At 33.9% G+C, this 14,811-nt stretch overlaps 3 protein-coding genes across 8 annotated transcripts; 1 reads left to right on the forward strand and 2 right to left on the reverse strand.

Annotated features, from left to right (window-relative positions):
* The first annotated feature begins 185 nt into the window (after window positions 1-185).
* On the forward strand, window positions 186-3,919 carry LOC111291711 (protein FAR1-RELATED SEQUENCE 5-like). Of its 2 annotated transcripts, none has more exons than XM_022883625.2 (2): window positions 186-368; window positions 1,233-3,919. In XM_022883625.2, exon 2 carries the CDS (start codon window positions 1,243-1,245, stop codon window positions 3,697-3,699), a length of 2,457 nt encoding a protein of 818 aa, XP_022739360.2. In that variant the 5' UTR covers window positions 186-368; window positions 1,233-1,242; the 3' UTR covers window positions 3,700-3,919. The 2 variants fall into 2 exon arrangements, with proteins under 2 accessions (XP_022739360.2, XP_022739362.2); XM_022883627.2 differs by having other exon boundaries at window positions 189-465.
* Window positions 3,920-4,060: 141 nt separating this feature from the next.
* Window positions 4,061-9,667, reverse strand: LOC111291710 (peptidyl serine alpha-galactosyltransferase-like). 4 transcript variants are annotated; one of them, XM_089767108.1, is made up of 9 exons: window positions 9,049-9,667; window positions 8,161-8,331; window positions 7,671-7,914; window positions 7,341-7,541; window positions 6,606-7,078; window positions 5,876-6,040; window positions 5,490-5,733; window positions 4,698-5,179; window positions 4,061-4,626 (listed from the first exon to the last, which is right to left on the reverse strand). In XM_089767108.1, exons 1-9 carry the CDS (start codon window positions 9,345-9,347, stop codon window positions 4,620-4,622), a joined length of 2,286 nt encoding a protein of 761 aa, XP_089623234.1. In that variant the 5' UTR covers window positions 9,348-9,667; the 3' UTR covers window positions 4,061-4,619. The 4 variants fall into 4 exon arrangements, with proteins under 4 accessions (XP_089623234.1, XP_022739358.2, XP_022739359.2 ...); XM_022883623.2 differs by having other exon boundaries at window positions 4,061-5,179; window positions 9,049-9,639; XM_022883624.2 differs by lacking the exon at window positions 8,161-8,331 and having other exon boundaries at window positions 4,061-5,179; window positions 9,049-9,478.
* A 722-nt stretch (window positions 9,668-10,389) lies between these two features.
* Window positions 10,390-13,275, reverse strand: LOC111292871 (alpha-soluble NSF attachment protein 2-like). 2 transcript variants are annotated; one of them, XM_022885483.2, is made up of 9 exons: window positions 13,001-13,275; window positions 12,394-12,443; window positions 12,228-12,300; window positions 12,058-12,137; window positions 11,601-11,752; window positions 11,261-11,420; window positions 11,120-11,167; window positions 10,776-10,856; window positions 10,390-10,675 (listed from the first exon to the last, which is right to left on the reverse strand). In XM_022885483.2, the coding sequence occupies exons 1-9, from the start codon at window positions 13,143-13,145 to the stop codon at window positions 10,595-10,597; spliced, it is 870 nt and encodes a 289-aa protein (XP_022741218.2). In that variant the 5' UTR covers window positions 13,146-13,275; the 3' UTR covers window positions 10,390-10,594. The 2 variants fall into 2 exon arrangements, with proteins under 2 accessions (XP_022741218.2, XP_089623236.1); XM_089767110.1 differs by lacking the exon at window positions 12,394-12,443 and having other exon boundaries at window positions 13,001-13,190.
* Window positions 13,276-14,811: the final 1,536 nt, after the last annotated feature.

Here is a 14,811-nt window from a genome sequence, read left to right on the forward strand (position 1 = left end):
CTTTTAATATATACAAATATTAGATTCAATTATTTAAAAAAGTAAGTAATTTGACCAAAAATGGAGTTTAGTTAACCAATCAAAGGCAGCCACCTGCGCAATATAGCCACGTGGATCTATTAGCGTGCTGTACTTACTTTCCGTTTGCGTACTATTATTCGAGTAACCGAACAGCTCGAAAGAATAGCAAACAAAACAAAAGCCCTAATCTCTACAATTCTTCCAATTCCTCTCTTCCTTCTGTGCAAAACTCTCTTCGTTTTTTTTTTTACTTCATAATCTCTCCCGCCATTTCTTCAAACCATAAGAAACATCTCAACCGTTGATTTCTGCCGGCGCACCACGCTGTTTTGCACCTTATATTCACTGTAATTTCCTCTGTTTTTCTTCTTTGGATTGAATTTGGGATTTTCTGAAATAAAGAATCCAAAATTTTTTTCTATTCACTTTTAGAAACACAAGCGGGTAATTATGATGAAGTTTTTATTTTTGTTGGTGAATTTTGAATGTAATTGAGTAATTTTTAATATTTAGATATGTTTTTCTTCTAATTTCTGGTTTGTAGATTCTTGCTAAGAACTTTGAGTAATTTGCTTTACAATTTACTCATTTTTATTGGTTTTTAAACTTGCTTTGAAAGAAGTTCAATGTATGTTAAATTGGATATGTAGATAAAATGACATATGTATCATTTTTGCATATATATGTATGTATTTGTGTATGTTTGTATTGTATGCATGTGTGTATGTGTGTGTGCATGCATGCATGCATGCATGTATGTATGTATGTATGTATGTTTGTTTGTTTGTTTGTTTGTCTGTGTGTGTGTGTGTGTGTGTGTATGTGTATGTGCACATGTGTGTGTTCCATTGTCATGCAATCACATTTCTACATATATATGTATGTATGTGTGTATGTATGTATGTATGCATGCATGCATGTATGTATGTATTTGTGTGTGTGTGTGTGTGTGTTCCATTGTCGTGCAATCACATTTCTTCAAGATGGTATGCCAACTGTCAAGTTCAACCTACTTGTTGGGTGCTTTTTATAGAAATTAGAATCTGTTGAATTCCATCTTGAACTTTTGTAATTTATGTTAAATTAATCCTGAGCTGGTTTTATAACATTAATCATGAGCTGGTTTTAGTGAAATTCTTGTTTTTTTTAATGCTATGTGCATCCATTTGCTGCTGCATGTTCTTCTCACTCTTTTTTATTCCCCTCATCAGCTGAAGGTCAATGGATAGGAGTGACCCTGACATATTAACTCATGGACAGAATTTGGGAATTCATAATGAGCTTCAAGAATCAAATCGGGTGGATATTGATGTGGATCAAGAGTATAAAAGCTTGGAACCTTCTGCTGCGGAAAAGAGTCAGGAAGCTGCTGAAAGTGAGAGTTGTAGTCATAGCCCAAATGCTTCTTCTGTTGAGAAGAGCGATGTGGAAATTAATGGGGCCGAATGCCAGGCTCCACAAGTTCCCTTAGTCAACAAGTGTGAGATGGATGTTGATGGTGAGCAGGAGTCTCAGAGTCCAAATCCTCTATCTATTGATGCTTTAGGATCCAGAGTTTCTTTTAAAGATGAAGAAGATATATTTGTGGTTCCAGCAGTTGGAGTGGAGTTTGAATCAGAAGAGCATGCATATAAGTGTTATGGTAGATATGCTGTGTTGGAAGGCTTTAGTATTAGGAAAGATTTTGTCAATAAAAGTCGAGTAAATGGTGCAGTTGTATCCAGAAGGTACACTTGTTATAGACAAGGTTATAGGCCTAGCAAGCATAATTCGAATGTGAGAAAGCCCCGGCAAGAGACAAGAACTGGTTGCTTGGCTCATATGACTATTGCAAGGCAGCCAAATGGAAAGTTTCGTGTCACTAATTTTGAAACAAGACACAACCACGAGTTTGTAAACCCATCAACAGCTCATCTGTTACCGTCACAGAAGAGGTTAACCTTTGCTGAAGCGGTTGAAGCTGACTTAGCTAGTAGTTCTGGGAGGGATGGGGTACCAAAGCTTGGAATGGCATTTGAATCAGAAGATCATGCTTATGAATTTTACAATACATATGCAGGGCGTGTTGGTTTCAGTGTTCGAAAAGATTATGTGAATAGGAGCAAGATAGATGGTGCTGTGGCATCAAGGCGGTTTACTTGCTTTAGAGAAGGATTTCGGCAAAAAGATAAGAGGGATTTGAATATAAAGAGACCTCGAAAGGAGACAAGAATCGGATGCTTGGCACAACTAGTCATTTCTCGTCAATCTGATGGTAAATACCGTGTCACTCATTTTGAAGAAAAACACAATCATGAGCTTGTTGCACCATGTCGGGTTCGAATGTTACGATCACAGAAGCGCTTGGCTGCACCCCAAGTTGCTGAAGGCAATGCATTGGAGGGCTACAAGATTCAAGAAGAATCAGCATGTGAACTATCATGTAACTCAATTGGAGATTGTGTCGACCATGGATATGATCCAATAGATCTCAGAAGTAAATTATCTTCCAAACGTTCCAGAGAAATGAGAGAAGGAGAAGCAGAAAGGATACAGCAACATTTTCAAAGTAAGAAAATGAAAAATCCGTCTTTCTTCTATTCCATGCAACTTGATGCTGAAAATCAAATAGCTAATATATTTTGGGCTGATGCAAAGATGGTCATGGACTATAGTGACTTTGGTGATGTACTTTGCTTTGATACAACCTACAGGCTACACAAAGACTGTCGACTGTTTTCACCATTCGTTGGGGTGAACCATCATAAGCAAATGGTGATCTTTGGTGCAGCACTTTTATATGACGAAACTGTTGATTCTTTCAAGTGGCTATTCCAAAAGTTTTTGGAGGCAATGTCTGGTAAGAAACCAAAGACAATCCTCACAGATCAAGATGCTATAGTGTCTGAAGCAATTAATTCTGTATTTCCAGACATACATCAACAAATGTGTGTTTGGCATGTGTACCAAAGTGCACTCAAGCAGCTGAGTCACTTGTTTGTAGGTTCACTGTCTTTTGTGAATGATTTAAGCAGTTGCTTTTTTGATCATGAGGAAGAAGAAGACTTCATTGCTGCATGGAACCTTATGCTGGATGTACACGGTCTTTGGGATAATGAGTGGTTGAACAAGATTTTTGAAAGCCGAGAGCAATGGGCCATAGCATACAAAAGGCATATCTTTTCTGCTGACTTAAAATCTGTGCAACTGCGTGAAAGTTTTATAGTTACTCTAAAGAAATACTTAAAGCCCGAGTCTGATGTGCTTTCATTTTTCAAGCATCTTGGTAAAGTGGTGAATGATTGGCACTACAAAGAGTTAGAAGCTAATTATGATATGAGCCAAAATATGCCAAAACTAATGGGTGATGTGATTCTTTTGAAGCATGCAAGGGATGCCTACACACCAAGAATATTTGAATTGTTTCAGCAAGAATACGAAACATGTCTGAATATTGTTGTTAATCAATGCGTTGAGAGTGAAAAGCTGTTTGAGTATAAAGTGAGCATTTATGGCCAACCAAGAGAGTATTCAGTAAGTTATAACTTGTCTGACAACATAGTTTTTTGCAGTTGTAAGAAATTTGAGTTTATGGGAGTATTGTGTAGTCATGCATTAAAAGTGCTAGATTACAGGAATATCAGGTTGCTTCCGAGCCATTACATCTTAAAGAGGTGGACAAGAGATGCAAGAGCTTAGAGGTCGGATGCCATCTTTTGGTTGTTCTACATGATAGGACTAGGTGGGGCTTAGAAAGGTTTCATTTCTCCTTGGCTGCTCTATGTGATGAGCAATTACACTGTAAAGAAACAGCAGTCTGTTGTTGGATTTTGTCTTTATGTTTCTAAAATCCTTCTTGATACCTCCATTGATTTGTATTATCCTACAAATAAAAATATGAAATTGTTATTGGATTTAACCCTTTTTCTTTCCTTTTTTATATCATGCCATATTTGATCATTTAGCTGGTGTCTGCCCAAAAGGGCTCAGCTTTGCAAAGAATTATTATGGTGAACAATCTAACACAGCTGGAAGAATGATTATAAGAAAGCCAAGATCATAGAGAAAATTTCTTCCTCAGCTTTTCCTTCTTCCTAAGGAAACAAGGCAGAGTTCGAAATTACCACATCTTGAAAACAATAGCCATACATTTCTCTTTGTTTTGATTGATGTTCCCTTTTAATATGCAAAAGCTTCTAAGTAATATTTTACAATTCCCAAACCAAACTCTGACCAAAATAACATGTCAAAGTAGTTCTCTTGGGAGGAGCTTCAGAACCAAGTATATGTAAAAAAGAACTACAATGTCAACCAATGATCCCAGTTGCCTGTTAGAAAACCACTGAAACATTGTATTTTCCTATTGCGACAAGAAATTTCTTCAGATCTCCAAGTCATTGACATTCACTTCACCATGTTCATCTCTCAATTCTGTATTATGATCAGGCTTGCTCCAACCTATTTAAAATTTAGTATTTTTCTTCTCTACCAGCAGCTTGTGATGTTACAAAGATACCTCAGACTTGCGGGTTTGCCGATCGCCGATGTTCATTTTTAAGAACCCTGTATAAGATCTTCTCCTGTTTTTATTACTTTTACCTTTCGATGATCCCTTGCCTTTATAACCTGAAAACACCACTAACATTACTAACATAAAACCCAAGCCAGAAAACACCCATAAAAGAATGATCCAGAACCTTAAAGTACTAAAGAGCCTATCTGTAACTTTAGGTAGAGATGATTCCTGAGAATGATTTCTGGGCACTGGATTGCTTCTCATATCATCATTCCCAGCAAACCTACCAAATTTCCTTGAACTTGTGACATCCTTTATTGTATCCAACTTTGGATCGGATAAGGTAGTAGGGTCAGGGCATTTCCTCCTCTTGTGATGCAAACGCAATGCTTCATTTAGAGTTTTCACACATTCGATGCTAAGCAGGTCTCGTTGAAGCAAGTTCTCATCTGGTTGTTCAAGTGTTGAAGGATCAGGTGGGTCTGGAAACGTAGCCCAGCATCTGTTGACCAAATCAACCTCTCTCCAGTTTGCCTTATCAAAGCTCCAATTCCCAACTTTAAATTCCAAGCCATAGTGGAAAACTCTGTAGTTCACACCAGGTTCAGGAACATATCCGGGGTATATTAATATCTCACTGCTTACGTGATGTTGTAACTTCAACTGCATGATAAGAGAGAAACATGAGAAATTTTATTTAATCTATTGCAACAAAATCCTGAAAAAAAAAAAAAATCAACTGGACCAGGCATCGTTGAACAACAAATATGAAAATTCTAACTAAGACTATCTGGGGCAGTAAATTAATTGTTCAATACAGGACTTCATTTAGTCAGGACACCATTAACAATAAAATCAAATAGCTATGCAATTCCTCAAAGCATATTATTGTCTTTACTGCATAATCTCATGACCAGGAATGTACACAGAGTTAACTGAAAATGGCCAAAAAAGGTTGAATGAAAAAGAATACCTCTGCTGCACCAAATGAGTAACCGTACATTTCACTGATCCAACCAGATTGGTATATATCTCCAGTGATGTTTGTTGCATAATGTGCTTTGTCAGCTCGGACCTCCTCAGTTTTAAGCAACCACAGCAGTGCAAATTCCCGGAGATCATCAATATGCATGATAATAACACCTCCAACTTTGTCACAAGCCTCAGGATGGCGAGTATGAAGTTTAGCAAGCTCATTGTCACAGCCAATAAGGTATCTATAATGCACAGCCACAAACTAAGTAAGCAGGTTCATATAAACACATGGAATACAGAGAAGGGGGAGGGGGATAAGATGCACAGAGAGTACTCTAAAAAGAATTTGAAGAAAGACATTAATCCTTGTTCTCCCTGACTTACTCATAAGGGGTTGAAACCGGTCGGCCACGTGCTGCTTTAAACTCCCATGGTGTAATTGGGCCTCTCAAGATCATGTCAGCATCAAGAATAACTATGTACTCTGCATCAATGTTTACATGGTTGAGCCAATGAACAACAGCAGCTGGTTTATTAATTGCTGGATACCTGACATGGATCACGCAACAACAAGAGATTTATTCTTTTTGTTTTTTAAACCAACAAGAGTTTATTCTCTGCCTTATACTTCATGAAGGTTCGTCATCTAAACATTTTCTTAATATCTTCCTTGACTTAGTGGGTCTAGGATGGTTTATTGTTTGCGAAATTAACTTTATATTACCTAACTAAAATGCCAATTTCAAAGAACATAACCCAATACCCATTTTAGCATGAGGTTGTTAATATCAAGATGAAACCAGGATACTCGCACTTAGCTGTTTGAGACTCCAACCACTTCACTGGACAGTAGTCAAGTGAACCAATTAAAGGGAATATGTTAAAGGAAAAAGGCATTGTGAAATGAGCTATTCCAGTGTACCAACTTAGAAAGCAGGTTGGTCATCAAAATATGGCAAAGATAACATGCAAACCCTAAATTGTTTACACAAGATCTCAAGGTTTAACAGAATATATAATCCTAGAACAAAGCAGAATTATTGAATAAGAACAGTGGCGCAACTAAGAATTCTATTGTCTGGGGCAAAGAAAATTATCATAGATCTATAATTACCAGTCGCCTGTTAGTGGATGGAGGCTCATAGAAGGGACATAATGGGTGGGTGCCAGGTCATGGCCTTTGTATTCCTTTAAGTCTTCATCCGTACAGCTGAGAAGACGTGTGATATTTCCGGGCTGGCCACTGAGGTGGAAACTGTGCATGAATCCTACAGTCTGCCAATCAAAATAAGGAATACATTCTGTAGAAAATAAAGTGTGAATTTTTGGATATTGTCTTATGGCTTCATCGATTTCCTTCCCCTCCTCGGCCACCTCAGTCTGTATCCTATGAGGAGTAAGAAGCTTTGGCTGAGTTAGTTCTGCAAAAGTTTTACTTTTCAAAAAACTTAGATATTTTGACCACTTTGGCTTCGGACATCCATTTCGGGCATGTTGTAACAGAAGACCCTCATTCATAGTATTAATACACTCTATACTCAAAAATAAGCCACGCCTTTTATTTGGATCAGATTCCATCAATTTCACCTGCATAAGAAAAGGATATACTAAATTTCCACTATAACAGGAAAGTTTTACACACAATTTCTAATAGGAATAAAACAGTTTATATGGACAAGCAGCATTGATTCATGAATAAAACCAATGCCAAGCCTCAATGTTATTTGGTTGTAAGAGAAAATTGCATTACATGGAAATATATAAGCACCGAAGCAGGCATCTCTTAGTGCAAACAATTTTTCTACCAGAATTAACGATTCATTTCCCCAAGGTTTAGAGGTTAACATACTTCTCTAGGATAAGGAGGTTCAGGAAAGAATCGCCCACACTCATAAACAATACCATCTTCATGATGATCTAATTTACTGAAAGACCAGTTTCCCACGCTAAATGGCAAGCCATAATGCAGAAGAATAGGCTCAACACCCGGTCGTGGAGTATAGCCTGGGTAGATCATCAAGTCATCATTAATCTTGTGCCTAAGTCCAGCCTGAAAATAAAAGAACATAACCAAAATAAAAAGATGGATATAAAAATATCCCATAAAGCAGGACTGAAGGAAAAAAAAATTTTTTTTCTATTCTTTTCACGATAGGATAACATGAAGAAAGTAACATACTTCTGCTGCACCAAATGAGTAACCATACATCTCACTAATCCAGCCTTTCCCATAGATGTCACCAGTTATATTGGTCGCCCAGTGAGCTCTGTCTTCACGTACTTCTTCAGTCTTGGAAAGCCACAAAGGAGCCAGAACTCGAAGATCATCTATGTGCATGGCTAAAAGCCCACCAACCTTGTTGCAAAGTTCTGGGTGCTTTGTGTGCAATTTAGCCAGAATATTATCACATCCCACCAAGTACCTGAAGTACCAAACAATTATGAATATCTAAGTGAGAAAATTGAAAATGAACACAGAAAATATGCAAGATGCATCTATATGCAGCAACAAAATGCAAAAAAATAAAATATTCAATGTCTTTCTCAGTATCTGCTTTGTGTCATGATATTACTAAACCAAAAAAAGTTTCCAAAGACTGATGTTGAAGCAGTGTCACAAGTACAATCCTCAGTTTTTGCATATTTTAAAAATAATGAAAGTTTAATACCCATAATAAGCAGCAACAGGCCTGCCTTTCTCTGCCCCAAGTTCCCATGGTATAATCGGACCTCGGAGGATCATGTCAGCATCCAAAATCACAACCCAGTCGACATTCTGTGCATCTTTACTATGTTTTAGCCAGTGGACAATTCCAGCAGGTTTGTTAATTGCAGGGTACCTGCAGAACAAAAATTGTCTTTTACTCCACCAGGAAGTTCTTCCAGACTCCTATGATCTCAGTTGTATTGAAAGTGCTGTAAAAACTTCTTAGAGCCAAACCATGTGAAAAAAACGAAAACAGGATGGAAGTTATAAATGCACTCCATTACTGTACAATGAAAGAATTTAAACAGAAAGGAAGCCATCAGAAGACTATTCGCTAGAAGGAACGGGAAATAAGCATGAAACATTAGAAGATGTTTATCATTCTCGAACCTTCAAACATATGAAAACGAAATTTACTGAACATTCTTTCATAAGGTAAACAAATTTGTTGTTTTAATTTTAAATAAGAAAATAAACCACAGACAGAAAGAGAAAGCCTCTAACCTTGAAGCATCAAAATGTTCAAAGCATGAGCATTAACTTCTTTTGACAAACCAAAATCAAAATAAAACCTATCTGACTACTTTATTTGAGTTAATAACAACAATTCACAAACTTGATCAGTCCAATAGCAGCACTTCAACCAAAAACAAGAGATTAAAATTCAAGGCAGCATACTTCATTTGTATTATGATAGTTTTTAGATCAAACACATTGATATTAGACAATAAATTGCACCCAACAACAATTAAAAAGACATGCAATCAAAGCCCAAAATTAACCAAACAGAGCAGACTTGAAACCCAAAAAAGAGCTAAAGAAGGGGTAAAAGAAAGGCAGAAAACCTTACCAGTCACCAGTTTTTGGATGTCTACTCATAGAGGGAACTTCAAGAGTAGGGGCCAAATCCATCCCTTTATAATTCTTCTTCTCCTCCTTCGTACAGCTTAGTAACCGAGTCACTGGCCCGGGTTGCTGAGCCTTCTTGAAGCTGTGCATGAATCCAACCGTTTGCCAATCAAAGTAGTTTTGGCATTCCACAGAGAACAAAGTGTGGATCCTATATGGAGCATCAAGACCCGGTTTTTGACCCGAAATGAAACTACCCCAAAAACTCAGTAATATCATCAAAGCTAAGAATTTGGCCATTGGAAGTTGAATTTCAAGGCCCGATTGGAAATGGGTAGTTTCTAAAAGATCTGAATTTCATGAGAAAGAACAGATTGTAAGAAGTCAACGTCGAAAATCTACATTTTATAGGTAGCCTATAAACATGAGATGATGACAACTGGCAAAGAAATGTTATTAAACAAGTTTAGATACATTAATTTAAATAACAGATTTAAAGATTCTGTGAACTAATTGCCGCCTCACTCATGGGACAGTTAAAATCAACGTTAAACTATAGGAACGCTTGTCGTTCATCACAAAAATCAACGTCACACGACAGGAAGTGGAGTTTAATGGATAAGTACCATCAAGTGCTTAGTTTAATCGATAAAAATAATCTTTTTACATAAAAATATTAAATTTAAATTTAATTTATAATCACTTATTAAAAATATCTCAAATATATAATTTTTACTCACATATTCAATATTTTTTTTACTAAAAAGTTAAATGGTTAAGTTGATGTTGTTTTTTTATTTTCCTCTTATATGTTTCACTTTGGTTTTTCCATTTTTAGTAAGAGAAGTTGAAAAAAAAATGCATCGTACAGTGTACAAAGAAAAAAAATCTAAACTTGAAATCTACATATTTTTATTCTTAACTTTATTGTGCTAAAAAATGAAAAAGTATTGAGATTTCTTTTTTGGTTTTTCTTATCTATATTAAATTTTAATAAAATAAAATTTAATTTTCAAATTACCTTAAAAAATATCTCCAAACTTTTAATCTAGTGATTAAAGATGCTTAAAAAGACATTAAAAATCTGATTTTAAATCAAGCCTCTCCCCTCCTCTTATTTTTATTAAGGCTTTGTCCTCTTAATGTAACAAAAAAAAAAATTTACATTAAAAATTAAATCTTGATCCTAAAACTAAAAATTCAACAAAAATATATAAACAGATCACGCGACTATTAACATTATATAGTTTTATCATTTATTAGTATCAACCAGCTCTTTTATATTTCTAACATTATTGCAACTTCATTCTCCATTTATATTTCCCCCTTAGAGGGGCCCATAGAAGCAAAAACAGCAGCATTTCAATTGCAAACTCATTTTCACCCAACCACATCAGCATAGTTTCACAAATTTAAAGCCAAACAAGTAAAATCTCCTAAACCAATTGTTATAAGAGAGTATAAGAGTATAACTGGAAACAGACTTAATACAAAGCAATCACCATTAAAAAACCAGAATCATAAGTTGGTCATGACATGAAGCTATTTTAGGTAAGATCATCTTCCTCCATCTCTTTAGCTTTCAGCTTTTCCTTCACTCGAAGTAAAAGGGTTGTCTTCCAAGAATCCTGCACAGCATTTTACGGAAACAGCAAGCACATTAGAATTGTAATTTCAGGGATCAGAACCACAATCCAATGGGCACTTATGCAATGGAGATTGACATACCAATGGGGTCATACTATCAAATTCCTTGACAACATCTGTAAACTTCGTGACATCTTCCTCATCGATAGCTGAAGCAATGTCCTGTCACAGTAAGCATAATCTCACTAAGGTCAGTATTTCAAAGGGTAAGAACCAGATTCTCAAAATTGCTACCATTTAAAGGAAATTCAGAGGCAAGGTAGTAACTAGATATATCATTAGCCAATGCAAATGAAGGATAAAAAGATGGAAAAGTAATCCGAAAGCATCTTTAAGCAAAACCAAAAGAACTAAACCGAATCCCATCAACTCCTTTTGTGATAGAAAACAGAAAAGAAATAAACTGTTTTCTTATAATAACTTACAGCCAATAATCTATACTCTCGTGTTCCAGAAAAAGTTGGATCCAGATCCTGAAGAGAGCAAATGCAAATAAAAGTTTAATATATAATCAATTCATGGTAAAAAGTTAAGATGTTGTGAAGCTAAAAGAACCAAAAGCCAACCTGATATCGCTCTAATGCATTGTTGATTGCAACAACATCACCTTTGCAGAGTTGACAAATGCCAGCATTAAGAAGATGCCCTTTTACTCCATATTTCAGCAAGTTATTGGTAAGCGATTGCCGTGCTATCTCTTCATAGATCTCAATGGCTTTCTGGTATCTGGAGAAATATCATAAGAAGAGCTATCAAATTTTTTTTTTTCAAATTTTGTATGGGGGCTAGATTTATGCAACCGTGTTAGCAAAGTAATACACCAATAGCGATCACAAGCCATCCATAGTAGTAGACAGCAAAAAAAACGTTGCAAGAACAATGTGTAGAAGAAGTGAGTATGCTCACTGTTCTATCTGAGCAGCAAATTGTGCAACTTTCTGCTTGCACTGGTTGGCAGAAGTAGATACTTCTTCATTTTGGAAGAAATCAGCAGCCTTTTCAAAATAATCCATGGCCTGCTCAATGTTCTGTTCAGACTCATATAATTCAGCGATTTCCTGCACACAAAAAAGAGGCATCCATGTCTATGAATAACTGTAAAAGTAACGTCATCATACAAAGTAATGGTTGTGGATGCTGAAGGAAACAATAACAGTACTATAAAATAAAATCCTGGAAGGTTTAACGCTAGTGGCAACATTGTTAATGAAGATTGAGGAAACAATAAGTGTAGAATCAAAACAAAAGTAAATGAAAAGTGATCACTGTAAAATTATGCTGTATAAGTACTAAATTATAGTAAATGATGAACTCTCCTTTTTGTCTCCCTTGAGAGACTGACATATTAATGTATAAACAATACCTTATAATACCTTGCAGCCATGCTGAGCCTTCCAATGTCACAAAACAAGTTCACCGCCTGCTGCAAGCAAGATATAGCCTCTGTATGATAACAATATTTAGTCAGAGGTGTAAATGCAAAAAAATTTCCCAAACAATTCTAATGAAGTGAAACTATGACTCCACACTTACCCTTTGTAGCTGTTTTCTTATAGCAATGAGCAGCATCAACATAAGCTTGAGCAGCTTCATGTTTGCTTTCTAACTACAGAGTAAAAAAACAAACAAAAGATTAAAATTAAATCTTACATAACAGTTAATTACTAAGAATCGAATGCTATTACTCTGAAATGCTTACTTTCAAATGGCAATTCGCCAACTTTACATAAGTTGATCCAGCTTTATCCCCTTGGGAAAAGAAAATTATAAAAGAGATTAAAAATTACAGCTTTTAAAAGAATCAGTTTCATCACTTTTCAAATATCTATTGAAATATAAAGTAATTAATCAATAATCTGATCCCAAAATAAAAAACCCTAAATTTCACATTTTCTAACTGAACCAAAACAACTGAATTAATTCTTGATGCAATCGGAATTAAAAAGCTACAATAATCAATAAATCAAATAGAAAATAAGGATTAAAATTAAAAAAAAAAATCGATCGCGATAAAAAAGCCTAATTTCGATCACTTCAATAGCAACATTAACCAAAAGATCTCGAATATTTCATTTCTTTGCATCCAACATTTTCTCAACAAAAAAAAAATGAAAACTATTAATTTAATTGCAAAAAAAAAAAAAAGATATAAAAAATTCCATAAAACTTTAATCCAGCATTCTCAAGAAAACAAAACAGATAATAATAATAATAATAATAATAATAATAATAATAATAATAATAATAATAATAATAATAATAAAAATAATAACATGATTATAGAAAAAAGGATAGCAAAGAAGTACAGGATTTGGCAATCTTGAAGCAATTGGCAGCTTTATCAAAGAGATCGGCGGCGTCTTCATGTTTAGAGCCAAACAAGCCCCAACTACTTAGCTTTTTCTCTGCTTTTTTCTCGAATTCTTCTCCTCTCGCTGATTGATCTCCCATTTTTTCCCTTTTTTTTTTTTCCTCTTCGGTTTGATCAGAAATGAATTTAAAATATCGAGGAGTCTTAAGATTTAAGAAACAGAAAATTTCAAGATTGACGGATTTTTCTTCTTTTCTGAAGCTTTTTTTATTTTTTTTTTTCTTCAGAAGAAGGGTTTTAATCCAATGTTCGGCTGGAAATCAGACCAATTCCATGGGCTTGGCTAACCTCTCGAGAAATTCATAATTTTTTGGGCTTGAAAATGGGCTGAGGACCATTTTCAATTTAAAATAATTGTGTCGGCTTCCATTGGCTTTGTCAACATTTTTGGGCCTAATTTCAACCCTTTCAATTATAGAAAAAAACGCGTAGTTTTTTAAGTGGAGTTTCGTATGATTTTTTATTAAAAATTATTAAATAAAAATAAATTTAAAAATTAAAATTAATAGATTGAAATTTTTTGTTTTAATAAATTTTGATATGTTTTTAAATAAATATTTTAATAAAAAATTTATCAAAATTTTTATTTGTTAAATAAATATTTATTAAATTTAGATTATTAACTGCCTTTTTAATAAAATTTTTTTACATATTATTAATTTTTAAATTAAACTTTATCAATTAATTGAATTGGATTTTTTATTAAAATTTTTATTAAATCAATTTAAAAAAATTCACATCTTAAAAATTTTATCTAAGTTTTATCCCGAATCATAAGGTACAATAATACATACCTAAGCTAAAAAAGCAATACATAAATGCATACATATATATATATATATATATATACACACACACAATTTAATTGACTCTTGCACGCACACATATAAATGCATACAATTTATTTGTATATGTATAAAATACAATATCTACATACACAAAACACAAGAACATGCTTGTGTACGTGTACGTGTACGTGCACATATAGATAAATTAGTACACACATAATACACAAAATAAAACATTTTAGAATCAAGGTAATTACATTTCATCTACAACAAACACTTTAAAATTAAAATTTAAACCATGTCCTGTGAATCTTTATTGTAGTTAATTACTCGTCAACGTGTAATGTAATTCTTATAAGGAGAAAAAAATTCCTTTTATATATGTATGTATGTAATTTCTAAAATGAGAGGAAACTAGAAAAAAAAAAAAAAACAAAAAAAAACCAAGATATCATTAAAATTATTAAGGGTTAAAACTTGATTTTGGAAGGAAACAAGAGTTAATAATTAGTCTAGTCCATACACTAATAACATCTAAGATTTTATGTTTTGTTGAGAGTTTTTATTTTTTTACAAAAAAATCATAATTTAGAAATAGGAAAAGAAACTGTAGGTTTTAAGATTTAAATTTTAAATCAATCGGATATAAACCCTTAAAAATTTGAGGTGTTCATAATTCATTTTAACCAAAATTAATTAATTGACTGAATCAATTTAATTCGGTTGATCGATCGACCAATAACTTAATTTTAATTTATTATAAAAAATGATTTTAAAGAATTTTTTTATTTTTAATTAATTTGGTTCAAAAATCGAATTAACCGAAATTTTAACTAAAATATTATAAAATCTAAATATTATAGACACCCGTTTGTATTCTAAGTCAATTAGGGTCAATTTTTTTTATTATTACTATAATATAGTATACTATTATTATTTTTATTATTATAATATAGTA

The sequence above is a fragment of the Durio zibethinus genome, chromosome 10 (genome assembly GCF_047325235.1).
Source record: "Durio zibethinus cultivar Kanyao isolate XHJ-2024 chromosome 10, ASM4732523v1, whole genome shotgun sequence".
Lineage (NCBI taxonomy): Eukaryota > Viridiplantae > Streptophyta > Magnoliopsida > Malvales > Malvaceae > Durio > Durio zibethinus.

Excerpts from the sequence above, each read along its gene's own strand:
- LOC111291711 (XM_022883625.2), top strand. The coding sequence starts at position 1,243 with ATGGATAGGAGTGACCCTGACATATTAACTCATGGACAGAATTTGGGA.
- LOC111291710 (XM_022883623.2), bottom strand. The coding sequence starts at position 9,347 with ATGGCCAAATTCTTAGCTTTGATGATATTACTGAGTTTTTGGGGTAGT. Across the intron at positions 8,332-9,048 it reads CATCCAAAAACTGGTGACTG|GTACCCTGCAATTAACAAAC; the intron begins GTAAGGTTTTCT and ends TTTGTTCTGCAG. Across the intron at positions 6,041-6,605 it reads CATCCACTAACAGGCGACTG|GTATCCAGCAATTAATAAAC; the intron begins GTAATTATAGAT and ends GATCCATGTCAG.
- LOC111292871 (XM_022885483.2), bottom strand. The coding sequence starts at position 13,145 with ATGGGAGATCAATCAGCGAGAGGAGAAGAATTCGAGAAAAAAGCAGAG. Across the intron at positions 12,444-13,000 it reads CTTCAAGATTGCCAAATCCT|GGGATAAAGCTGGATCAACT; the intron begins GTACTTCTTTGC and ends TCTTTTCCCAAG. Across the intron at positions 12,138-12,227 it reads TAAGAAAACAGCTACAAAGG|AGGCTATATCTTGCTTGCAG; the intron begins GTAAGTGTGGAG and ends GTTATCATACAG.